Below are 27,323 nucleotides of genomic sequence, written 5' to 3'. Positions count from 1 at the left end.
TTTATTTTGTGCCGCCATTCTTACTTGTGTAACTGCTTATGTAATAGTCTTTAAATAGGGAAAACATGGAAGTGTTTGGTGGCTTCTAAATTCATCCCTGTTTGGATCCTAAGGAATGAATGGGGCTAGGCTAAATGCTAACACATTCACAATGCGCTGTACAAAGATTAATTGCACGCATATAAAAAAGAAAGATATGCATTATTTCGTCTAAGTTGAGATAAGAAAATAGTAAAATATTGGAAAAGGGTGGTGTTTTCCTTTAAGAGTAGCCACTTTGTCCATCAACATCTCTGTTGTTTGTCTGATGTGATGAATGTTAATCACAGACCGAGACAGATTTCCACTCCAGGAATGAGCAACACGCTCACACACAAAAAAGCGTATCATATACTCATGTGCAACATGAGCCGATAATCAGGGAATCCAAGTTCTGGGTGATCTCCATCAGGAGACACAGGTTTGTGTTTGGACATGCTGTCTTTCAAACGGCAAATAACCCTCAATAAAGGTCTTTCAATGGGTTTACGTTCAAGTGAGGAAGCATTAAAGTGTGTGTTAAACTGCTGTTAAATATGTGTGTGTGTGTGTGTGTGTGTGTTAGACAAGACATCAAGACTTCAGACTTTGTTGTAAAGCCTGTATGTGAACCAACAGATGGATAGGGGCTTATGGATGTAACGATTCATTAGCATGTGATGGCTTGATATGGGCTGCCATGTTGGTGTGTATCTCAAATATAAATTTATCACACTTTATTTGAGGTTTCACAAATGCATTATTCTAAAGAGTGAAAAATACTTACGAATAAAAAACCCGTCTTCATGCATTTCCATGACCCCAAAACGTTGTGTAAACAAACAGCCAAACCGCATAAAACCGTTCCCGTTTACGGTTAAAATTAATTTACGTTAATAACCCTTTAGTGTGTACTGAAAATGCATGCATGTAATGTACTCACATTGGCACTGAGTTGCGTCGTAAGAGCTGAAACCTTCTCCTGAGAGGCATCCAGTTCCCTGCGCAGCTTACGGATCTAAAGAAACGCACATTAAACTTCAAACACATGACTCTTGATGCTTACGCGAGACCACTTGTGTGGTTTCGCAAATAATAATTTGGTGAAGAGAAATAAACCCTTGATCAGCACAAGGGAAATTTTGGTTAGAGACATAAAACACAGAGATTAAGGAATAGCAAGGACAGTTACTACCCAAGACCATCATGACAAACAGGGAATTTTCAAGGCTTTAAATAGAGCTACATCAAAGTGTGTTTATAATTACAAAGCATATGGGAAAAGTAGCGCAGGGGTTGCTTACACGTTCCAATGTGCATCACAATAACAATTTATAATGAATCAAATGAGGGATGGTGCTCTTACCTCAGTCTGAGCCTTTTCTTCTGGCTATGGTTGGGGAAAAACAAACAGAGTATAAATGGTTTGAATTAAAAGTACACAGAGTTTATTTTTATCTTTGCCACAGGCACCTTTGTATTGCTGACTGGGAGTATTTTTAATTGTATTTTAAACAGAATTGCTCAATGAGGACTTTATGAAATCTAAGTCATTAGTTCTGCAATAGGTTTTGAAAAACAATTTGCATTGTGAAAAGAGCTATATTCTTTAAAATAATTTGATCTGTCATGCACAGGGAAAATGATTTTATTGAACAACCGTTTACACTGCTGAAAAAACAACATAAAAAACCATCACAGAAACTGTATTGGTTTCCAATAAAAAATATCAAATAGGAACTATAAGTAAAATTTGTAGTGTGTTTTGGGACATATTCCAGTAGGATTTAATGGTCCCACCAATAGATCCCAACACATACCAGTTGAAACCGTTATAGTTTCCATTACAACCAATAAAATTCCCATTAATACCATTAAATCCAATAGAATTCTTATTGTTTTTTTTTTTTAAGCAGGGCAGCAACTTTTCTCTAAACAGCATTGCAATAATGTTCCCAAAACTGCCACCAGCCCTTCCATCCTGTTTCAATTTTCCACTAGCTTTACAATATCTGATGAACACCGAAATACTCACATAAGTGTGATTATATTTAATTGACAGATATACGTTTGTTTATAGGTCATTGTTTAAAATAATAGCCAAAACAAAACCATTGACTTACCGTAGAATAAACTGAAGATGTGTTTGAGACCAAAGATAAAGAGGAACCATGAACTGTGGATGAAATAATTTTTTTTTTTATTGGAATAGCATACAGTAAATAGATAAGTTAGCACCCGCTAAAAAGAAAAGCTACCAATTGCTTATCATACAGCAGTAAGCTGCTGTTTAGTAAATGCATTATGGGACAGTTTCACAGACAGAGTTTAGATTAAAGTTCTGTTTTATAAACATATAAAAAACAATATTGGTGTGCACCTTAAGACAAAACAATATTTTAAGATATGCCAGTGCAAGCTAAATTCAGTCAGGACAACAAAAACAAGCATTTTAGTCTTGGACTAGACTTAGGCCCTCTCTAGGAAACTGCACTTATAACATAGCAAGAGATAAAAGAGGTAGAGATGTGAGCTTTTTTAAATATGTGTGTTTGGTAAAACAGAATCCCTAGCAAGAACCAAAGCCAATAAAAGCATGCCAAAACAAGCATAATGCAAAAGTAATTTGTGGATTAAAAGGTATTTAATTTGCTGTTTTGTTAAAATACGCCTTCACGATACCACAACCTTGCAGAGAATTATGGGTTAATGTCTAAATTAAGAAATAATTGAGAAATAATGTTGAAAGGTATTTAAACTTATTTGATTTTAATGCTGCAACACTTAAAGGGATAGTTCAGCCAAAAATAAAAATTCTGTCATTATTTACTCCCCCTCACTTGTTTCTAAACCTGTATGAGTTTCATTATTTGTTGAACACAAAAGAAGATATTTTGATATATTATGGAAGCCACACATAGTTGAAGGCACCCACTGACCCCCATAGTAGGAAAAATACTATGGAAGTCATTGGGAACCGTCAACTGTGTGGTAACTCATACAGGTTTAGAACAACATGATGTTGAGTAAATAATGACAGAAATTTTATGGTGCAATGTGGGACATTTAGGAGGAAATCTTGACTGAAATGCAATATAATATATATAACTAGGTGTATAAAGCCCCATAAAATATATATTGTTTTATATTACCTTAGAATGAGCAGTTTTTATCTACATACCCCGTGGGTCCCCTTACATAGAAGTTGCCGTCATGTTTCTACAGTAGCCCTAAACGGACAAACTGTTCTATAGACCAATTTCGAGTAGACGTCACAGTTTTGTCACTGCAAGCTGCGCGCGCAATGTGGTTGCAAAAAAAAAGTGGAAATGAATGAGACACGAGTGAAACGAGCAAGATAACTCACTAGAAAATGTCCTGTTGTGCTGTTAAGTGTCAGAATAGGAATGCCAAAAAAGATGGTTTTTCATTTTTATAGAATACCATCGTCGAAGACATCATTTGAAGATAAACGTAGGTGTTTATGATTACAATAAGCCCTTAAACGGACAGAATGGAGCACTAAATCATCTGGAAATTATTAAAATAGAAAATAAGTAGAGAAGATGTTCTGTCGAAGTCTGTTCCCTCTGTGTGTTTCTTATAGCGTTTTTATCACGTTATGTTTATAATTTATTTAGAATAAAAAAAATTATATTGAAAAAGCAATAATATCACAATTTTTTATATTTCATAATTGTTTTTGTTTTCTACTATTTCTTTTTATTTCCTTATATCTTAGCTTACGTCGTCTTCCTGTTTGTTCTAAAATTATTATGTTTACATACTTAATAAATATATAAATATAGCACACACACACACACACACACACACACACAAAAGTCAATTGTTATTTATATATAAACAGGCCATTTTTTAATTTGTGTGTAAACATAATACTTTCATAATAGTTTTAAAACACTAGGCTATAAATATAAGGAAGAAATAATAGAAAACAGGAAAATGATGAAATATTTAATAAACGTTATTAGATAGAATACATGATAGTATTGCTTTATATGTACTTTAGCGATTCAGACTGTAAAAATAATTGATTAGCAAAAAAGAACAATACATTACAAACATGCATATCAGTGGCCAAGCCATTTAAACTTTTTATTTATCTAAAAAATAAACGTAACGTGATTAAAACGCTATTAGAAACATTGCACTAAAGGGGAATTATCACTTTCTGCAACCAGTTTGGCTCCGCCCACAAAAAATGTCCTCTCTGTTTGCAAACACGAAAGTGGTCTATAGATCGCGTTTTGTCACTACGTTGTCTCAAGCGATGACGTGTTTGTCCTGTGGTGGCTAATGTAGCTTCTCTATGCATTGCGAAAAGGAAAGCTGTGGACTGAGCCGTTGGCTGCATCGCTGTATGCCGCTAAAAGTCCCACATTGCACCTTTAAAGCAGTTAGGAGTAACTTTGCCTCTCTATCGCCATCTCTGTTTGAAACATAAAATTACAACTGCTTAACATAGGTCTCTTTACATGACTTCATGCACTGCTCAAATAATAAATCATTGTTAAAACTTACTGTTGCGGATTATGGTAAGGTAAAGGTGTAGGATTTTGAACAGTGATATTTTGTGTACTAGCTCAGTAGCTTTAAAAATATTCAGCGCATTATTAGTAAAAAACAAAACAATTTCTTCACAGTTCAGGCAAGCTGTTGAAGGCCAAGTTTTAACCTATGAACAAAAAGTCCCTTTGAACTTTGTGAACTTGTTTTTTTCCATTAAAAGCAAACAGACCAGTGCTCTAGAAGTGAATTACCTGGAACCTACAGTTCTGCTAAAAGGTTAAATGCATGACATGAAAACTGTAAATGATGCAGAAATCTCAACAATGAAAGAAGTCCTTTACACCTATTTTTCCTGTCCTGACTCCTAACCAAGATAAGACACAATTAAAGAAAAAAAACTTTAACAACGTAGTTTTTCATTACATTTGACTACAACTCATTTTGTTTCAAAATAAATAAATAAAGTTGGGCTCCAAAGTGTCTTTTTACACATTTATTCTATGAACTACCTTAAAATATCATGGTACTTTATGTGAATATGGCAATAATCCAGTAAACATGTACATATTAAAGTATCTATGCCATGTTATCAACACAGTACTTGTTTGTAGGAGTCTGCATATAAATGTCTGCAAAAACAATTTAATCATTTTCCGAATCAATTATTTAAGCCAATTAAAACACAGGCTTTGGGCAAAAACTTGTCGGAAAAACGTTGACGTGCCAGCGTCAGCATCGTGTGAGTACACGCATCGTTGTGATCAACAACTGTGTTCCTTTTACAAGCCTGAACACTGGTAAGCATAATTCTAGCTTGAGCTCATGGGCACGTTGAAATCAAAACCATCACCACCTTAGAAAGACATTAATCATAAAGCAAGCGAAAAAGAGCCCTGGGACAAGTCGAGTAGAGCCAACACGGGTGAGTTAATCATCAAATCAACTTTAACTGCTGGTGAAGACTGCCAAGATGACAAAGCCCTTCTTTCTTTGTTTGTGCTTTGGGTGGTGTAAAGACAAAGCCTGACATTGTCAAAATCCCTAATTAATAACAACCTATCATTTAGGGATTAGCAGAACAGAACAATGCAGATCTATTTGTTCTTAAAAAAAGCTAGACTAAATGTTTTTAGGCTATGTTTACACGACAACAATATAGAAAAAAACTGAAAAGTCGAATTAAAAGTTCATGTACGCGCGACAATGCTATCAAAAAGATATGCGTTTACACATAAATGCAAAAACTCAATAGTTTAATGTGTGCCAAGTCAGTAGATGGCGATGTTACTTTGTTAAGAAACACAAGACATATACGTATTCTTCTAGAGAGCGAAAAATACAAACAATCAAGACGGCAAAGCAGTAAGCGGTTTTGTTTAATCAAACTATGAGGTAGGTTTTTTATTACAAGTGACCCTGTATAAAGAAATTTTGTCGTGTAGACGCCCATTGTTGTTTTAACTCATGACATCACCGTTATCAGCGATTCGCTTTCTCGCAGTTTACACAGAGTCGACAAGACGTCGTTCTCAAAAAATGTTCACTTTGAAATCCGTCTTTTAAAGTTTGTGTTTCACGTACACCAAATCGTCATTGTCGTGCTTAAAAACTTTATCGGTTTCGGTTGAAAGCGTTGTCGTGTGAACATCTCCTTAGTCATATACCGTACAAAAATAGCATGCAACATGAATTTCACCAAAATTCATTTTCGAAACAAATCAATGCCCCACCTTCTTCTAAGCTCTCGCGGTAAGATCCGGAGCAACTCATGGCACGACCCTTGTCTTCAAGGCTAACCGAGGAATTTCGAAGACGGGGGTCACCGCAGGGGTCGTAAGAGACGTCATTGGCGTTGCGCAGAGCTGCCAGGTGGATCTGAGAAGCTGTAGTAGGGCTGCCTGGAGCGTCAAGACAGAGTCGAGGTCAACAAACACTACGATTGGGCCTTATGCTTGCAATCAAAGTTTAAAGTAATGCAACAAGCTGGCAAACGCACAAAAACATGCAGAGTACCCTAAAAACCACCCCTTGTAGAAACATCACCGAAAACCCCAGCATTAAACCAATTAACCCAACAAGATTAATCATGTAAAATAAAACTCTAGACAGCTGTTAAACTTATAAAAACCCTTGGTTTGTGAATAATAGGGCAGCAGGTGAGTGTATGCCTGTATTTACCAAGTGTGGCAAAGTTGAACCGTGTGCCAGAGGACGGGCTCAGTGTGGAGGCTGAGGAAAAAGGGGAGGAGCCTGCTGACTCTGGGAGCCCAACAGATGGGGAACGTAGCCAATCGCGAGTCTCCTCATGACCTCTGTTCTGGGGCGCAAGGGCATACCTGCAGATTAAACAAAAGTGCACGTGAGGGGGTATGAAACAGTGCTTACTCTCTCAGGATCAGTCTGGTTCTCATGAAAACAGCTCCAAGAAAAATGCCTTAAAATGCCAAGATAAGCACAGCTGCTCTGTGTACTGGATTTATTTACACACTACATAATATTTAACTAGGTCAACTGGATATGGAGCAACCTAAAATGCATTAAAAAGAAATATAATTGTGTATTTAAATTACAGTTACATTAAATATGGCAGATGCGTCATTAAAAGCGACATTTTATCAGTATCTGTGTTCGCTGGGATCGAACCAATGACCTTTTACATTGCTAATGCTATTATTTACCAGTTGAGCAACAGGAACTATTTAAAGGTAAGATCACTTGAGAGAAAGTATTTTAGAGAAGTCGTCATTTTATATGTTACATTTCCTTAAAGGAAAACACCATAGTTTTTTTTTTATATTTTACAATGTTCTTACCTCAACTTAGATTAATTAATACATACCTATCTTTTTTCAATGCGTGCACTTAATCTTTGTACAGCGCGTCATGAATGTGTTAGCATTTAGCCTAGCCACATTCATTCCTATGTTTTATTTTGTGCCACCATACTTACTCGTCTACCTACTCATGTAACAATTAGAGCCCGACCGATTTATCGTTTTGCCGATTTTATCGGCCGATATGAGCATGTCGCATATATATCTGTATCGGCGTATAAGCCGCAGATATGAAGCCGATATGAACGTTCCTTACAGAAAACATTAAATGCTTTTGAAAGATGTAAGTACTTGTTTGTCCAGCAGAGTGCATCCTACTGGTTGCTAATGGTGACCCAGGTCACTCACTGTAGTGACACCAGCCAATCCCCCACCCCCTTCACTTCAGTCAGTCCCTCAGTTCAGGTGGAGGCAGTCACGCGGTTTCTTCACAACATTTTACACCTGGTATTAAGATGCACGTTGGTCGATTGGATTATAAGTGGGCGAGAGAGACACATTCCTGTTTACATTTGGTGTTTTTAATCCGTCTCTTTTGTCCACTTGCGGGTTGTTTAAAACGCAAGCGGAAGAAATGACGCGAGGCGGAGAAAGGACGCGCTTAAACTGACGCGCAGTCTGTGGGAGTATAGCTGCTTGTGTTGTTACTGAACATGCTCATTTCAAAGCAATTGATTAAATAAGCTCGCGCAACTTTACAACCTCGCTAAATAAAAGAGGCGGAGAGCAGACACTTTAGTTTTATAAAAGTTTAAAGTCCCAGCAGAACACTGTGGGTTCGTGTTATAAAAACGTTGTGCAGTACATTAAACATTAGCCTACATCATTATGTTGTCAGTAAGTCAAACATTGTCATCTTAACGGTAAGTTTCTAATTAATTTGTGAAGTACATAACTTACTGTAAAGCTAATAAACAATGACTTCATAAGTTTCCATTTTTTAAAATAAGCCCAATATAACATTATTAGTTAAGTTAAGTTATATGTATTTTGTTTTGTTTGTGTTTTAAAGTTATTTATAATTAGTCAAGTTTACTGTTTTGTGCACTTATATCAGAATCATTTTGGATAATAAAGTTTATTGTTAACTTGTAAAACACACCTGCCTATATTACATATCTTTGTCATGTCATTTTAAGTGTTTGGTCACCACATTTGTGAGTGATCATTACAAAAAAGTATTTATATATAGTATTCTGTTAATGTATATAGTGTATTATATGTACAGTAGCCTGCTGTAGTATAATATACTGTAGTATATGTGTACTGTACTATAATATACACATAAAGAATATCGGCCGATACAATATCTGTATCGGCCCCAAAAAAAAAGCATATCGGTCGGGCTCTAGTAACAATCTTTAAATAGGGAAAACATGGAAGTGTTTGGTGGCTTCTAAATTCATTCCTGTTTGGATACTAAGGAAGGAATGGGGCTAGGCTAAATGCTAACACATTCACGACGTGCTGCACAAAGATTAAGTGCACGCATTGAAAATAGATAGGTATGTATTAATTCATCTAAGTTGAGGTAAGAACATAGTAAAATATTTAAAAACTGTGGTGTTTTCCTTTAAAATAAAAGAAACTTTGCTCTGTTTGTTTCAGTGTCCCAACTATAGCTCGATACAGCAATATTGGCTTAACCAATGGCATACATTTACGGTCAAAATTTCTGTTTATCTAACCCATGGGAGACAAGGGGAGTCTTTGGCAACCAATCTACATTTTTCAACTCTGTTTGGTCATGTAAATGGCAGCGATGATTTACTTCAGCATTAAAATAATACTATAATAATATATCATTCAAGCTTGATAACAACACAACGTGAAACAAATCACAATAAGACACAAACACCTTTACCTACCCTGTTTCCCTACCAAAGTGTTATGAGTAAATTTAGGACTAACGGAGGGTTAAGGCGGAAGGCTTTGGGGTGGGAAGAGGGGTAGACAAAACAAAAACAGAGTGATAGAAAGATACAGGGGTATAGATAATGTACACGATTAAAGAGAGTAAGTGGAAATTGAGATCATGAGTGATATCCAACCTACATTTGAGTCACAACTGAAAGACCCACTAATTTTGGCATGATGTTAATCATAAATGATTGTTAGAAAGAGGAAAAGGTGTCCACATAGCTTTAGGAAAAATGTTTTGAGCATGCAATGCAGGTACTTGTATAAAAAAATCATGATAAAAGGAGCATAAGAATCAAAGCACTTAAAGGGCCAAGCAAACCAAAACCAAATTAAATAAAAGCTGTTTTATTCACTCACCTATGGATTTTTTTTCTGACTATCTTTCCCTTTGAAAAAGATTTACACTGATCCTAATTTTTATCTGGATTTGGCAGATGATTTTATTCAAAATGAACTACAATGCATCAAATCTATACACTGTGTATGCATTCTCCATGACTGGAAATACACTTACAAAAATACACAAGTATTGTTATAACAGGTTAAATAAATAACTATACTATCCTAAGCTGAAATGTTGTGCACCTTTTTTATTTTGTAGTTGCCTTCACTTAATGGTCAACTTGTACCCAAGGTCAAAAAAATACTTTAGGTTACTTAAGGAACAAATACTGTGGTTATAATTACTACTACTATTACGCAACACACAAATGAACTTCAGAAATAAACAAATTTGAAATGTTAAATACGCAATTTCTCACCTCTCTGTCGGACCAGTTCGAGCGCTGCCAGTTGGATTAAGACACAAATCTTCCTTTCCCAGGGAAACATCCATGGAGTCACTACTGGTCCGGTTTGAGCTTTGAGAAGGGTACCTCACTCCATCCCTGCCTCCCCAAGATGAGAAAGCCGATCCCGGGCTGGCAACAACAGAGGTAAGCCCCTGTTCTCCACTCCCTCGGGAAACCACCGTTATCCCGTCACCATAAAGTTGACTATTGCCTCCATTGGTGACAGACGGTGTGTTCGGATCTCCGCTAGCCTGCTGGATGGATGTGGCGTGGGGATTGGAGATGACGGTGGAGTTCTTCATGTTCTCCATGGTGGTGACTGGGACTTGCTTGTTAGCAGATTTGCTACCAAAAAGTCTGAAATGGGGCAGAGATTTGAGTGAGATAGATGAAGCCCCCAATATGTGATACAATCCAAAAGGTATGTTCCCAAAAAGAATGCATACTATGATAAAAACTATTCTTGATCTTTCTCATTACTTCATGGACATGGTGGAGAGATAACATCAGCCTATCTAGAGTTTGGTTCGACTGACATAAAGAAAGTAATCTGTTAAAGTTTGCTATCAGCTAAAACAAACACTCTGTGCCATGTCTTACAGAAGGACGCATGTACTTGCCAGGACATTTAAAAGTTCAAATCTTAACCAACATCAAATCACCCAGATAAACACTTGAGTTCTCTGTGAACACTGTCCAACACCAAAGGAGAACTGCTGTATAAATATTTTAACCGGTGCTTTTATCCACGCAAAAAGTCATTTTCCATTCTTCTTTCAAGTTTATGCTAAAACTGCATAAGCAAACCTTTGTGAATAGCACTCATCGAGCGAGAACTTACCTACGCAGGGTTGGCGAGGACATTTCTGAATACTTTCCCCCCGATTGTCTTCTTCCTGCTTGGGACTGGGTTGGCATCCCTGTCTGGGTAGCTGTGCCAGTTTTAAGTACCTGCCCCAATACTTGGCTCTCCACTTCTGAGATGATACCCTTCTCTCTGTCCGTTTGGTTTGTAGTGCCTACTGGGGATTTGACTGAGCTGCGACTCTTAGGATTGGGAAGCGTAGAAGTACCCTTGTTTGCATCGAAGGTAGTCATGTTGGAACGGTTCGAATAACGTACAGTGCCGGTTCCGTTGCTTCCACGACTGGGCCTGGGTAAACTACGATACTGAAGAGTTGTCCGAGCACTTGGAGGAAAATATCCATCATCCACGCTTGCTTGCCGACTTGAAAGTCTGCTCCCAGAAAACGCTATCGATTTAGGTATCTTGCCCACCGTTGCAGAGCCGCTAGTTACCACAGCACCACTTGCCGTTATTGTCGCCATGGAACCCGGAGGCTTCTTGAAACCAAAAGTACTTGTCGGGGTGCGAGAAGTTGAATTGGAAGGAGGTTTCTTAGTCTCGTCGACACTGTGAATGGGGGAATGGGCCATGTTGTTGGAGCATGGGGAGATTCGCCCTTTTTCCGACACCTTGGCGTCATCGGTCTTACCTGTGGGATGATTAAGGACACGGACTGTCAAGCAGAAAATGAAATCGTGTTTTCTACAGCTTTGAATACAGTAGCGGGGTCCGTGTCAGGACTCGTCTGAACATAAGCCGTCTACGTCTTAAAGGTGTGCAGCATATCCCTCATAAAACAATGCAGATCTGATAACATCTCTGAGGTTGACTCACGTCTGGTTTAGATTACACATGGCTTAGACAACCCCATAAAACACAGACGTAGCTCAATCAAGATTAATCATTCAGAGGCAACTTCACAAAAGAGTTGCGCCACTTTTACATGCAGCATTTAAGGACAAAACCATGCAATTTACTTTTAACAACCCCTAAAAACACTCTTTTAGTACAAATATGCCTCGGGCCATTCAGGTCACATAACAATGCCAACATTGCTTACCTAAAGATCACCATCAACTTCTCACCACTTACCATGTGACTTGAGCGAGCTACAGTTGTTAGGTGTTGTCCCCTTGGTCCTTTGGGAATTGATGGCCATCTGGGCGGTCATGCCTCGTCTCCAAGAACCAGTCTGGGAGATTATGGGAGTCTTGCGACCCGTCAAGCTTCGTTGAGATTCATCAGAGAAATCAGAGGTTCGGTGGTTCCACTTGGTGGTGGTCTCCATTTTGAGGTCACTGTCAGAGCCCCCTTCTGAACGTTTGAGGTTGTCGATGGACCAATCAGAGGTTTGTTTCACTGCAGAATGCTTCTTTGCATCTGTTGGGAGCTGCAGGAAGAAAAACTACATTAATATTTACAAAGAAACTGACCTGGTATCTGCTTTCCATGTTCTTTGAATATCTTGACCATCATGAGAATATGGTTTGTGCCGAATTAAAACGCATCTGTAATGAATGATATGATCACCAACCGCTAATTTGGGTCTTTACAAACCAACACTATAAACAGCTAATATAAAACTCGATTATATGAGACAAAGTTGGAGCCAAGCCATTTGTTACATGGCCTTCCACAAATCTAGCCAAGATGACATCAACCCCTTTCAGAAAAGTTCATTGTTTGGCTGCTACTGAAAAATCCTCATAAAAATTATTGCCAAGGTAAGAATGTTAATAGCCTCTAGTTGTTATCAGGCCAAGTCCAAAACATTGTTATCTCTACGCTGATACAATAAATCGTTGCTCCACTCCGGTCTGAAGTATGGGGAGATTATAGGGAGAAAGTTTAAGGGTGTGAAGGTGAAAGGTGGCAGATATTTGGCTTTGAGTTTCACATTTCTGGATTTGAGACTTTTGAATATTTTTTTTTGAATCATTGAATCATTTTTGAATCATTTGTAGATTTATGCAGTCCCAAGATTAAAAAGAGAGTGAAACCATGATTATAAAGGGTCATGCAGATTTGGAAAATCCAGTTTAAACTAACAGCTGTGTTTTGGAACATGGAGGCTGGCTTTTAGCTGGTTAACAATCTACCATATGTGAAAATATAACCTTGCTATCTTTAATATTGACTGAGTAAGATTGAAATGAAAGTAAAATCAACTTTTATGCTCCTAATCTCAGTATTAGACAGTATGAGACTTTTAGTTTATGAGGATTTTCCAACAACAAGCTGGACCACCTGAATCTAATAGCTGTTTGCTACTAGTCCAAGATGATCCACCAGCTTTGCACCAAACAATGACCAGAATCGACCAGCTAGAAACCACCCACCACGTTCCTACCAGTAGGGTGGATGTTGTTACATCTGACAATATATAGATATAATGGGTGCTGGAACAAGATCACATATTTAACTTCCATAATGAGAGGTTGTAAACTCCAAAAAGCCACACTTAAGTCTTCAAACTCAGATAAAAACTGACACCAACACAGCACATGTGTAGGCATTATTATTACAAGATTCTTGCAAAATAATCCAGACAGCCAGGATTTAAAGAGGTCCTCTTGTTGGAACAGGCTAGACAGACACGGTAACATAGTTTGACTGGCCCATTTGCTCAGCATATGTTTGAAGCTTGTACAGATTATCGGGGCAGAGCTGAGTCATCTTGCTGACTCACACACTGATAAAAACTGCAGGCAAACACAGGCAAATGGCCCACAAATATTTATTTAATTGAATCAAAGGGAAGCAGAACCACCAAAAAGGTGTGCTGTAAACATCAAAGTCTGTTTCTGATCTAATGAATCGAGATGGTAAATCAAATGACCAAGACTACTAATTTACTACCAACAGAGATCTTACTTTTTGAAACTTCATTATGCTAAATGTAATTGTATATGACTTTATTCTCATTTCTCGGACTGACCTGTTCCTCTACGTCCCGGTGTGGAACTGATGGGGTGTTGACAAAGGAGCTAAGAGATGAGCTGGTGTTGAGGTCATCTGTGTCCAAGTTATCGCTAATGCCACTGCTGACTGAACTGCTGTCCCAACTGAGAAGAGAAGAGAGAAACAGTTCATGCTTTCTGAAAACGCACAAATCAAAGGATACACGCTATCATTCTAGAAAAAGGAGAAGAAAACAGAATGCATGAAGCATCTAATTCATCCAAATAAGAATAAAACATCTCCACACACTCCATAAAGTGACGACCTCAGCGTCATTCCCATCATGCTTAAGACGTTAGGTGCGTCTCCGCTCCTCAAATTCTCATCTGATGTTTTCTCTACATTTATATGTATGCATCTGCCAGACACCCAAAGCGACTTTTTGTTCAAGCTATACTTGTTATCCGCATGTGTGTTACCTCGGATTGAAACCATGATGCACTGCGCTGCTAATGCAATGCTCTACAAAGTCATCCATTGCATAAGAGGATTATGCAAAATGTTGTAGATTTGATCCCAGGGAATATGCGAACTAATAAAAATAACAGGATTAATGCACTGTAAATCAAATGCTTCATACACAAAATCATATGACTTCAGACGATGTATAGAATAATGCGCAATTGCATGAATTACTTTTATGGAGCTTTTATGTCTTCTTTCAAGCTTGAAACCTACAGTATTATATGTTTACCATGCTTTGTAATTGCATTGAAAAGAGAAACCGCAACATTAGTCATAAGGGTTTAAAACGACATGCATAAAGTCCAAAGTACACTTTAAAACGCCTCTTATTTATTTTCATCGACTCGCCTCCTCATTACCGTCTCTGATGTTGGTAATTTTGTGATAAGAGAGCAACTGATAACGTGTAATGGCTTTAGGTGACAATAACTGAGGAAAAGGACATTTACTGATATGTGTATTACTGTGGGTGTGTATATAGGAAGTACTTCCATTTTAAACCCAAACAACTACTCTCCAAACTCCCACAAGTCAACATTGTAGTAATGCTAGGGGGACAATTGTGTCTCAAATTGTGTCTCCCATCAACACCTAAAGATCTGCTAATCCCGCCGTCTCTCAGGATCATTCGGGCAAACAAACCAGCTCACAATCACATACACAGGCAGTCATGAATCAAAAGGTGTGTGTGCAAACATTATTTATCTCGCTGAAACACACTGAGGTTCTGCGACGGAGGTGAATAGATATTTGTTTTGATCGGAGTGAAGTCTCCATAGCTCATGTCTGTCACAACATAACTGATATCCAACAACTGTGGCGTGGAGAGATGTCTGTAGTTCCTGTTTTAATGAACTGTGAGAAACTCGGTCCCGGCAGGACTATTTGTCATTAAAAGCTCTTACACACATTTGCTAATGTGTTTGTGTGTGTTGTATGTTTCTGGTTAAACGATCGAGCTCATTCATCATGTGGCGTATGCTGTCAAATGCTAAAGACGGTGAATGCAAACAAACACTGACAAGCAAAAAAAACACACGACCAAAAAAACATGCATGCATGCTTATGATGAGTCACTTATTCCATTAAAATCTACAAAAACTCTTTTTGGCTTCTGGTACATTTAGTACCCTGAAGATCATCTATACTAAATACTAGTGCAGTGCACTACACTAAAAATAAAGGTTCCATTTTTGTCAGGCTGTGAGGTCTGTCTGTCTGTATGTCCATCTATCTATATCAATCCATATCTATTCATCTGTCCATCCTATCAATCTATCCATCCATCCATCTATCCATCTATCCATATCTATCCATCTGTTTATTAAATATCTATTCATCTATCTATCCATATCTATCCATCCATCCATCCATCTATATCTATTCATCTATCTATCCATATCTATCCATCCATCCATCTATATCTATTCATCTATCTATCCATCCATCCATCCATCTATATCTATTCATCTATCTATCCATATCATCCATCCATCTATCCATTAATATTCACAATCATCTATCCAATTATCCATCCATCCATCTATCTATCTATCAATCCATCCATCCATCCATCTATCCACATGGATGGATGGATACACTGTAAAAAAAATCCGTAGAAATTTCAATGTTATTGCAGCTGGGTTGCCGGTAATTTACCGTAGATTTACATTTATGTTATTTACTGGCAAGAGTTTGTTCAAAGTTAAATAAATTTCAAATATTAACAAGTCTTTATCTTTACAGAATAAAACTATACAATAACAGCCTCATGCAAAGCATTCTGGGAACCAGAAATCATCATCAACCTTTTTCTGTTTTTTGGTCCAGATTTTGTTTCCCAGAATGTTTTGCTTGATGCTGTTTTTTAGTTTTACTCTGTAAAGATAAAGACTTGTAAATGTTTAATTTTCATTTAACTTTGAACAAAATGTTGCCAGTAAAAAACATAAATGTAAATCTACGGTAAATTACCGGCAACCCAGCTGCAATTTCTACGGATTTTTTTTACAGTGTATCTATCCATCTTTCTATTTATCTATTCATATCCATCCATTTATACATCTATCCATCCATATCCATCCATCTATATCTATTCATCTATCTATCCATAGCATCCATCCATCCATTAATCTATCCATCAATATCCACATCTATCTTTCCATTCATCCATCCATCGATCCATCCATCTATCCACATGGATGGATGGATATCTATCCATCTTTCTATTTATCTATTCATATCCATCCATTAATACATCTATCCATCCATATTCATCCATCCATCTATATCTATTCATCCATCTATCCATATCATCCATCCATCCATCTATCCATCAATATACACATCTATCTATCCATTCATCCATTCATCAATTCATCCATCCATCCATCCATCCATCCACATGGATGGATGGATATCTATCCATCCATCTATTTATCTATTTATATCCATCCATTAATACATCTATCCATCCATCCATCCATCCATCCATCCATATCTATGCATCCATCCATCCATCTATACATTAATCTATCCATCCATCAGTCTTTCCACATCTATCTATCTATCTATCTGTATCCATCTCTATCTATCAACATCCATCCATCGATCTCTATCCATTTATCAATTTATAGCCATCCATTAATCCATTCATCAATTCATATCTATATCGATCCATATCTATATCCATCCATCTCTATCCATCCATCCATCTCTATCCATCCATCCATCTATCTCCATCCATCCATCTATCTCCATCCATCCATCCATCTATCTCCATCCATCCATCTATCTCCATCCATCCATCCATCTATATACATCCATCTATATATTCGTCCATCGATCTATCCATATATCCATCCATATCTATACATCCATCCATCCATCCATCTCTATACATCCATCCATCTATATCTATTTCCATCCATCTATCCATCCAACCATCCATATATCCATCAATCCATCCATATCTAACCATCTTTATCCATATATCAATCTATATCCAGCTATATCCATCCATCTTTATCTATCTATCTATAAATCTATATTTATATCAAACCATCTATACATTCACCCATCCATACATTAATCAATCCATCCATCTATATACATCCATCTATTTATCCGTCCGTCGATCTATCTATATATCCATCCATATCTATACATCCATCCATCCATCCATCCATATCTATACATCCATCCTTCCTTCTATATCTATATCCATCCATACCTATTCATCAATCCATCTCTATTTATCCATCTATATCCATCCATCTCTCTATGTGTATCTCTAACTCTCTGTCAATACTTTTTAAATGTGAACTTTTAAAATAAACAAAAAGTTTCCATGCACTATATAGAGTTATTAAATGATTGCGAATAAACATAGCTCAGATATTTAGATCTTGGATATATGGGAATTTGATTAGAAATATACTTCTCTGACTTCGGCATCTTGGGAAATGTGAGCGCTGTGAGAAAATATTTCAGAAACTCTTGAAACGTGTAAGTTCAGGAATAGGTCTCCATATGTCTCATCACAGGTGAAAGAACACTCTATAAGAGATACTATGAAAAGGCAAATCCTACAGGCAAATCATGAAGTGCTTTGAATAAAAACTATGTGCACTATATCCAGAGCGTCAACTCCCTCGATCAACATACAGACAGAATATTAAAATAATTGTATGAATCATCAAATTTCATTAAACACACACATCGGCAGAACACGCAGGTGTGCCGAGTGGCTAAACGGACACTGGATGTGGACACGGCCTAGTGTACATGTACACATAACCTGTCATCCACCCCCCATAAACAAACACACGCATGCAAAAACACCGGCCCTCATCTCCTCCCCCATCTGAGGCATTAGATTAGTTCAAAGCCCCATAGAAGTAAAGGCATATGGGAGGAATGATCCACAGGACAGGAAATTGGGCTTTTTTCTAAAGACCTGTTATGGAAGACCAGTGTGAAGTTGCGAGCTACAGCCAGACTGCACACATTGCCCCCCTGTTTGCTTTGTTTAGTCTATCAATTATTTCTGCAAGGATACCCATCTCTGCAGCAACCCAAGCGCTGTTGCCAGGCTCCGGAGAAATCAGTAACATTACCTTAACTAGAAATAGCAAAACCAAAGTCTTGATTATAGATTGGTGAGTTGCTTTAGAAAAGACAAGCATGTTTAATACACTTGTGGTTTCACCTTTCCAAACTATTGTTAACTATTTTAAGAAATTGAAGTAATAACAACACTGTTAACAACAAGTGTGCTACATTTTAAGCTTGTCAATACTAGTTTTGGTGACATGTGTTATATAAGCCTGAGGATATTACAATTACAACATTTCAACCGCCATAATACACAATAACATTCTTACAACAAAGCACATAAACACATCATCATAACGCATTATCCCGATACATAACAATTTGATTGATATAATAAAAGTCATATTAATCTAAATCTGTTAAAGTTTTTAAAAAATATATATATTATGAATTTTTTTACAATAAGGTTGTATTTGTTAACATAAGTTAATGCATTAGCTAACATTAACTAACAACTTAATTAATTGTAACATTTACGAATACATTTTTAAAATCTAAAGTTGTAAATGGTTAACATAAGTTATTGTACAATGAACTTACTTACATGTTGGTAGCAAACATTAATAAATGCCGAAAACTAAATTGATCATTGTTAGTTTATGTTAGCTTATGCATTTACTAATGTTAACCTTTTTGTAAAGTATTCATCTCATTTCTAAATATCAAAACTAATCTAAACATAATCTAAACATATTCAAAACAAAACTTTTTTTTTCAGGTAAAGGTAAAGGTGTGTTGGTTATAAAAGCGTGTTTGTTTGTTTGTTTGCAATTCCATACGGTTTTTATTACCAGCCTAAAGATTTTCCTATTTTGTTACAAAAATTGATCTGAGATCAGAAACCGGCAGCGTAAGAGGCTGTCATCGAAACACAAACTCCCTCTTCTCCCCCGCACACAAAAACAGTCCCACGTGGCAAAGCAACTTACCACCCCATAAATCCTCAAACAAAGAAAATTCCTCCTCTCTACCTCTGAGTGTCGGAGCCAGGCTGCAGAATTCCCCTGCAGGAGCCTGATCCGGGAGCAGCCGGTGTGAAGCCGCTAAAGTTTAACTGGGTGGCGGGGAGCTTCATGTGTATCTCCACTGCACTACTTCCCCCTCTCCGCATTATACTGTTCTGACTGACTGAGAGAGAGAGAAAGAGAGCGAGAGACCTTTACACACGTACACTCCAACAACCAACCACAGGCGGAGGGGAGCGGCTTCACCGGCTGAAGGAATGGTAATCTGATCACAAAGCAGTTTAAAGCACAGCAGGACTTCAAAAGGAGATGGGTGTTGACTGGGTAAGCTGGTCTCAGAACAGAGCTGCTGGATTCGAATGAGACGTTAAGATGTTCTTTAAGTTGAGTTAGTCATGTGTAATGTGACAAAGCTTTAAGGCAAATCAGAGTGGTCCCCAAACCTGTTTCTAATACAATGTGTTTAGTACGAACACATCAGGATTGTGTGAACTTAAAACAAATACAGAGAAAAGGCTTCAAAATCAGTGCAGAAGAATGCTGGGTTGTTTCAGCCAATGGTTGGGTAAAAATTGACAAACCCAACCATTGGGTTGAACCAAACCAGTCTCTTTTAAGAGGAGAGTGCTCAGTGGTTCCCCTTAGATGCTTTTCCCTAAAGTTAAGTTTTCTTGCATGGGAGAAGTAGTTACAGTAACCCCTACAAGAGACAGAGACAGAGCAACAGGCTACCATTCATTATCAATGGGAGTGGCCGTTTGCCAAAGACATAGCGACGAGCTCGCCGCTGCGCAAGCAAGGTGGGGCCAAAATAGACAAAAAGGCTATTTTATGCAGATGCTGAGCGATGCGACAAAGCGACTGCCAATCGGAGTGAAGAAGCAGCGTGACGTAGGTCTGTGGCCGGGTTGAAGAAAATAATTCGGAAAATGTGTATTTCTGTATATATATGATAAGTTTGGCATTTTATTTAGTTTTATTTTTCATTCATATATTTTGTTACTTTTATTGAGAAACAAATACTTTTAAATCTAAAAACATTGTTCTTGTAACTTAACAATACCTTTTGATACCGCTTTTAGATACTAGTCAAGGAACGCCCATCAAGCGGGTGCGTGTCGCTTGGTGCTCACTTTTGTAAATAATGTGACTGTAGGGTAAGGTTCTATTTGTTACGTTTAGTTAATGCATTAGCTAACCTGGACCACAAATAATAAGGGTAATTTTTTTTTTTATTGAGATTTATACATCATATAAATAAATAAATAGGCTTTCCATTGATGTATGATATGTTAGGATATGACCATATTTGGCAGAGATACACCAATTTGAAAATCTGGAGTCAAGAGGGTCGCATTTAAAGTTGTCCAAATGAAGAAGTTCTTAGCAACACATATTACTAATGATAAATGGGTCAGTGACAAAAACAGTATGGCAAAATGAGAAATTCAAGAATCTTTAAAAAAAAAACTTGTTTTAAAAGCACGCATCAGGTTTATTTCAATGCACATAGTGTTATTTTTCATGCAATAAAAAATGACATTTGCATGTAATTAAAATTTTTTACCTTTTTATGAAAGTTAAGACCTGAATTGTCAAATGGTGCAACCACAAATTGTGCCAAAGAATGAGAAATATTAAATATTTTATCCACATTGATGGCATGTAAGCGTAGTCATAACAAATATATATTTTAATTTTAAATATATAAATATATACATTTATATTTTAAATTTATATATTAATATAAAATTTAAAATATAATTTTATTAGTTATTTCTAAATGTGAATTTTAATGCATTTTTGTAATATTTGTCCTGACATATGCTGAAAACCGCTCTGTTTTCTAAATAATCTTTAACAAATTATGTAAAAATGTATTTAAAAAAAATCATATTACACTAAACTAGATTATTACATTTTATTCCAAAAAATTGTATGAATATCTTTATATTTTCATTTAAAAAAATACTAGTTAACACCAACTGACACAGACTGGTTACACCACATTGACATTTTTGCAATTATCCTCCAAATATTCTTTCAAAATGAAATAAAACCAGAAATTTAAGACTTGGTCCTCAAAAAAGAGAATATTTGCAAGTAATCTGCAAATTTATTTTGAAATTTGAACCCTTTTATATTTAATTGAACATACGGACACAAAAAACTTGTTTTAAAAGCACGCATCAGGTTTATTTCAATGCACATAGTGTTATTTTTATGCAATATAAAATTACACTTGCATGTAATTTACATTTTTTACATTTTTACTTACATTTTTATGAAAGTTAAGACCTGAATTGTGAAATGGTGCAACCACAAATTGTGCCAAAGAATGAGAAATATTAAATATTTTATCCACATTGATGGCATGTAAGCGTAGTCATAACAAATATATATTTTAATTTTAAATATATAAATATATAAATTTATATTTTTAATTTATATATTAATATAACATTTTAAATATCATTTTATTAGTTATTTCTAAATGTGAATTTTAATGCATTTTTGTAATATTTGTCCTGACATATGCTGAAAACCGTAATCTTTAAAAAATTATGTAAAAATGTATTTAAAAAAATCATATTACACTAAACTAGATTATTACATTTTATTCCAAAATTTTTTTATGAATATCTTTATATTTTCATTTAAGAAAATACTAGTTAACACCAATTGACACAGACCGGTTACACCACATTGACATTTATGCAATTATCCTCCAAATATTCTTTCAAAATGAAATAAAACCAGAAATTTTAGACTTGGTCCTCAAAAAAGAGAATATAACCCTTTTATATTTAATTGAACATACGGACACAAAAAAATAACGTCACGTCATTGACCCAAATATATGTTTTATATATTTATGGTAGGAAACTTGCAAAATATCATGATCTTACTAAATATATCCTAATGATTTTTGGCATCAATTTCTAATTTTGACCCATGTTGGCTATTGCCACTAATTATACCCATGTGACTTATGACTGGTTTTGTGTCCAGGGTCCCAAATGCTGATAAACAATATTGCTTATTTCATGTTCATGTTAGCTAAAACATTTAGTAATAATAACCATACAACCTTATTGTAAAGTGTTTACAAAGATGACGAAATAGACGAAATTAAGTCATTTTTTTTAGCTCAATAATGACATTATTGGTTGAATGATACTGGGTTTTCAATGGTCAATGATATGTTAATATATTAAACCTTTCAATTTAATGGCATCTGTTAAAATGACATACAGTAAATGTAGTCTACCATCTTGGCAGGGCCGGTCTGAAAGTCAACATCATTAAATAAGAGGTCTTGATATCTTCCTTATGTCGTAAATGCCAATTGACCCTACTGGTTGAGGCAAGGCAGGTTCAAACTTCCTACGTGAAAGGTGTATTAGTTTGTCCAAAAATGAAAATTCTGTCATCATTTACTAACCCTCAAGTTTCCATCTTGTCTAAATGTCTTTGTTCTGCTGAACACAAAGGAAGATATTTTAAGGAATGTTTGTAATCAAGCAGTTTTGGAGCACCTTTAGTTCCATAGTGGGGGAAAATACTATGGAAGTTGATGGTTATCCAAAATTGCTTGATTACAAACCTTGCTCAGAAAAAGAACAAAGAAATAAATCCAGGATGGGAAATTGAGGGTGAGTAAATAATGACAGAATTTTCATTTTTGGTACTACAACATTCGTGATAAGTTATGGCTAAGTATGGTTTTATAGTTTGGACGCATAGGTTCACAACTGTCTATCTGGAGTTTAGTGTGCAGTTAACTTGTGGCCAATAAGTGACTAAACTATAGACTTAACCAAACCTGTCCAATGAGCTCATTCCACAATGTTTTGTGTTCTCATGCCCTGCTGTTTAAAGAGGTTCTATCAGGGTCACATCCCATAGTTAAAGGTCAAACTATACTAATCCTTAGCTTGGACCAGACTAACCAACAATGGCACGGGATGTGATTCTCCAAAACAGTAAACAGCATTTCGGAAAGCTGGCACAACTCTGTGTTGGCAAACGAGGGCCCGATACGCAGCTGCGCTTATATACACAAACCCATAAAAATAGAGATAGCCACTGATGTAGTGTTCAAAAGACGCAAATGCAAACAAACCCGAAATCCGAAAGGTTTTGGGAGTGTGATGAGAGGTTCCTGTCTTCATAGAGAAGTTATGAGCGTGTTACTGTATATAATAACACAGAGACTGACGGAGAGGGAGAGAGATTCCGGCTCTCGTGCCCAAAAGTTTGCCGCCAGACGTGTGTAATGACAGAGCTGCAAGTGAGCATGAGGAATTCGGAGTAACTCCTTTCTCCATCCCTCTTCTGCTCTCTCATCTACTTCAACATGACTTAAATATAAAAGTATGACAAAGTTAAGGACTTTTTGGATCTCACTCATCATCTGTTAAGACTCTGAGCTTTTCCGTCTCCGTTATTTGGGGACGTGCAGCATGATTTGCATAGTTTAAGTATAGAAATTGTTTTAGCATTTCATTTTTGTTGGCACAATTTTATGTGGAGCCAACAAAATGGGCTTTAAGGCTACAAAATGTGTTAGAAAGAAAGAAGTGAACTTTTATAAAAACGTGTGTGATAACCAATCCACTTTCTTTAAAGGAACACGCCCACATTTTGGTAATTTAGCTTATTCACCGTATCCCCCAGAGTTAGATAAGTCCACACATACCTTTCTGATCTCTGTGCGTGCTGTAACTCTGTATGATGCAGCCCCCGCTAGCTTAGCTTAGCACAAAGACTGGAAGTGAATGGCTCCAGCTAGCATACTGCTCCCAATAAGTGACAAAATAACGCAAACATTTTCCTATTTATGCGTTTTGATTTGTATAGTCACACCATGTGATTTGTATAGTCACACCTTGTGTATTTTTTGCTTTAAAATTCCTTTTAGACATAACACAGCACAGTAATTAGTGGCCAGAGTTTTGCTTTTTTGTGAATTGGGAACGGATGCTTCAGCATTTATTCTTCAGATAAATCTCTGCAGTTAAACAAAAAACCGCAGTATTCTCACAATATGCATAAAATGCTATACAAATCACAACACCTAAATAGGAAAATGTTGGGGTTATTTTGTCAATTATTTGGAGCAGTATGCTAGCTGGAGCCATTCACTTTCAGTCTTTGTGCTAAGCTAAGCTAGCGGGGGCTGCGTCAGACAGAGTTACAGCACGCAGAGAGATCAGAAAGGTATGTATGGACTTATCTAACTCTGGGGGATACGGTGAATAAGCTAAATTCCCAAAATGTGGGCATGTTTTTTGTTTAAAGGTGCATTGCGTAAATTTGAGAAGGATTTCTTGATAGAAATGCAATATAAGATACATGACTATATAATCAGTGGTGTATAAAGACCTAACATAATAAAATGTATTGTTTTCATTACCTTTGAATGAGCTGTTTTTATCTACATACACTACGGTGTCCATACATGAAAGTTGCAGTCATGTTTCTACAGTAGCCCTAAACTGACAAACTGCTCTACAAAGCGTCTCATGCTGCGTTCAGACCAGCCGTGGTAGAGGCGTCAAGCACGAGTGATTTCAATGTTAAGTAAAATGTAAAGACGCGTTGATGCGCATCTGGAGGTCTCACTGCGTGAATAAGGCACGTGATTCCGCCTCATTCGCGCGTTTAGTTCGGTGCAATGGTGCAAATTGAGCGTTACTGCGGGAAATGAGCAAGTTGAAAAATTTGAATCGAGTTAACCAATCAGGAGCTTGCTCTAGTAGTGACGTGATTACAGGAAGCGAGTGGAGTCGCAAAAGCCCCTCCCATGACTTGAATTTTCGCATGAATGTCTCGATTATCTGGCTTTATAAATGCTGAGTTGTTTCAAGTCACAGCTGGCTTGAGCACAAACTCAAGAGTTGACTTAAATGAACCTAGAAAATGTCGAAACAACCAAGCATTTTGGGTCGAAACAACTCAGCATTGGTTAATTTAAACCCAGTTATTGGGTTTGTCCATATTTTACACAACCGTCTGTTGAAAAAACCCAGCTTTTTTTGCTTTTAGGAGTTTACCTCTGCTAGTGGTGTGTCTATTTTTAGTTGGTTACTCCCCAACACTGTGCACTCGATCCATTTCTCTTAAAAATCTTCCCTCTCCCTCTCTCTTTCTATCTCTCTCTCGCATGACACACAGATTGTGGTGTGGGGGTGGGGTTGCGTGGTCTTGTGTTGATGGATATCCTCTTCCCTCAGTCTTCTATTCAGTTTCTCTGTCCTGCCATCTCTTACTTCCTGTTCTCTGGGCGCATTTGCATGTGAATGGAACGCTGGGTGTGATGGCCGTACTGAATGATTAAGATCATTGTTTCGACCATTAGATTAAAACAGTTAAGGGTGTGATTCTCCTACATAAGCACAATTGCTACAAAGTTTACATGTAGGTTTGAAAACCAGAGAGTTCAGAATATAGCAACAGAGTTTAACATCTGGAACAAACTTTTCTTCTTTACTTACTATTAAATAAAAGCTGTAAAGAAGACCAATCAAAGAATAATTAAATTAACAAAAATATTCATCAACAGCTACATATTAAATTACATAACGGTACCATCTAGAAATGCACATTTACATGTACATTTATTTATGCATTTGGCAGATGCTTTTATCCAAAGCGACTTAAAGGTCCCTCTGCTTTCGTTTAAACGCGAGCAGGAGAAATGTCGGGTTTAAATTGATGTGAACTAATATAATGTCAGAGTCTGCTGCTTGTATTGTTAGTAAACATGCTGCACAGTGTTTTGTACGTGTATAGACGGTTTCAGCAGTAACAACAAAAAACAAGTGGCTTTCGTGGTCATTACGTAACTTCCGGTAAACTCTGTGAAGAATAAATAACAACAAAGTCCTTTTAAGGTAGTTTATTTATATAACAAGCAAAATAAGCAACACGTTGATTACATCGAAACGCAAAACATTTGTTATTTTCAATGAGGTATTTGTTTAAGAGTTCAGTTTCAGCAACTAGTCAGACCATTAAACAAACAGAAACAGGAAGTAAAGTTCGGACCAGACGCTTATCGCGTCACCGCACGTGCGCCAGATGAAACGGTCTATATGTAAGAGCTTTTTTCTGATATTTTAGCGCAATTGATAAAAATAAGCTTGCGCAACTTTCACACGCTCGCAAAATTAAACTAACGAAAGACGCAGAGATTAGCCGCTTTGGTGTTATCAATAAAAAAACACATTAGATAAATGCGCGAAGAGTAGGCAGTCTTTTGTGGCTGTTCAAACACATTCGACCACACGCACGTTTACACCACAAAAGGAATCCGGTTGAATGCGTTTTCGACTACCTCTGAATGTTCGAAAGTGGACGAGCTCAAAACGTTTTGAACACTTTTTACACCTGTCTTTATTGTCGTCCACTTGCGATCCAATCAACGAAAACGCACCTTAATACCAGCTATAAACAGCAACTTAGTGCATTCATGCTATACTGTGCATTTATCGCTGTTTTTCTAGGAATTAAACCCAGAACCTTTGGATTGATAATGCATTGCTGTATCATCTGAGCAAAAATACGTAAAACTGCAATTCGTATTGTTGCCTCTCTATTGCCATCTCTGAAACATAAAATTCAAATGACATCAAACTTCCTATGAAATCGTACACAATAGTTAAACTCATAAATAATTTTTCTAAGCTTACCAGTGGCCGATCGCAGTATAATAAGACGATTTTAACCGTTTTTATGTTCTTGCTCAACAAGTGATTTTTTAAAATAATTTTATCCAAAAGTAAAAGCCATGGACTGTAGCTTTAATAAACTGAGGATTAAAAAGTTAGCTTTCAAAAGAAAACTTTAACCTTACATTCAAATTGTC

The 27,323-nt window shown here is 36.7% G+C and overlaps 1 protein-coding gene across 4 annotated transcripts in view; it reads right to left on the bottom strand.

Annotated features, from left to right (window-relative positions):
• The window catches only part of nav2b (neuron navigator 2b), an 89,689-nt gene that overhangs the window by 14,304 nt on the left and 48,062 nt on the right, over positions 1-27,323 (bottom strand). The window contains exons 1-10 of one of the 4 annotated variants that reach the window (XM_073813414.1): positions 19,457-19,608; positions 13,882-14,008; positions 12,036-12,333; positions 10,938-11,616; positions 10,067-10,453; positions 6,727-6,884; positions 6,279-6,446; positions 2,142-2,194; positions 1,385-1,408; positions 962-1,036 (exon numbers count right to left, since the gene is read on the bottom strand). In XM_073813414.1, coding sequence (XP_073669515.1) covers positions 962-1,036; positions 1,385-1,408; positions 2,142-2,194; positions 6,279-6,446; positions 6,727-6,884; positions 10,067-10,453; positions 10,938-11,616; positions 12,036-12,333; positions 13,882-14,008; positions 19,457-19,596 — 2,109 coding nt within the window. In that variant the 5' untranslated portion in view covers positions 19,597-19,608. Of the gene's footprint in view, positions 1-961; positions 1,037-1,384; positions 1,409-2,141; positions 2,195-6,278; positions 6,447-6,726; positions 6,885-10,066; positions 10,454-10,937; positions 11,617-12,035; positions 12,334-13,881; positions 14,009-19,414; positions 19,609-27,323 lie in introns of those variants that run through there. The other 3 variants (XM_073813416.1, XM_073813413.1, XM_073813415.1) reach the window with 3 other exon arrangements.

Source organism: Paramisgurnus dabryanus, chromosome 23, assembly GCF_030506205.2.
Source record: "Paramisgurnus dabryanus chromosome 23, PD_genome_1.1, whole genome shotgun sequence".
NCBI classification, from domain to species: domain Eukaryota; kingdom Metazoa; phylum Chordata; class Actinopteri; order Cypriniformes; family Cobitidae; genus Paramisgurnus; species Paramisgurnus dabryanus.
Note: the sequence above shows the minus strand (reverse complement) of the source record. Positions and strands in the feature narration are given on the sequence as shown.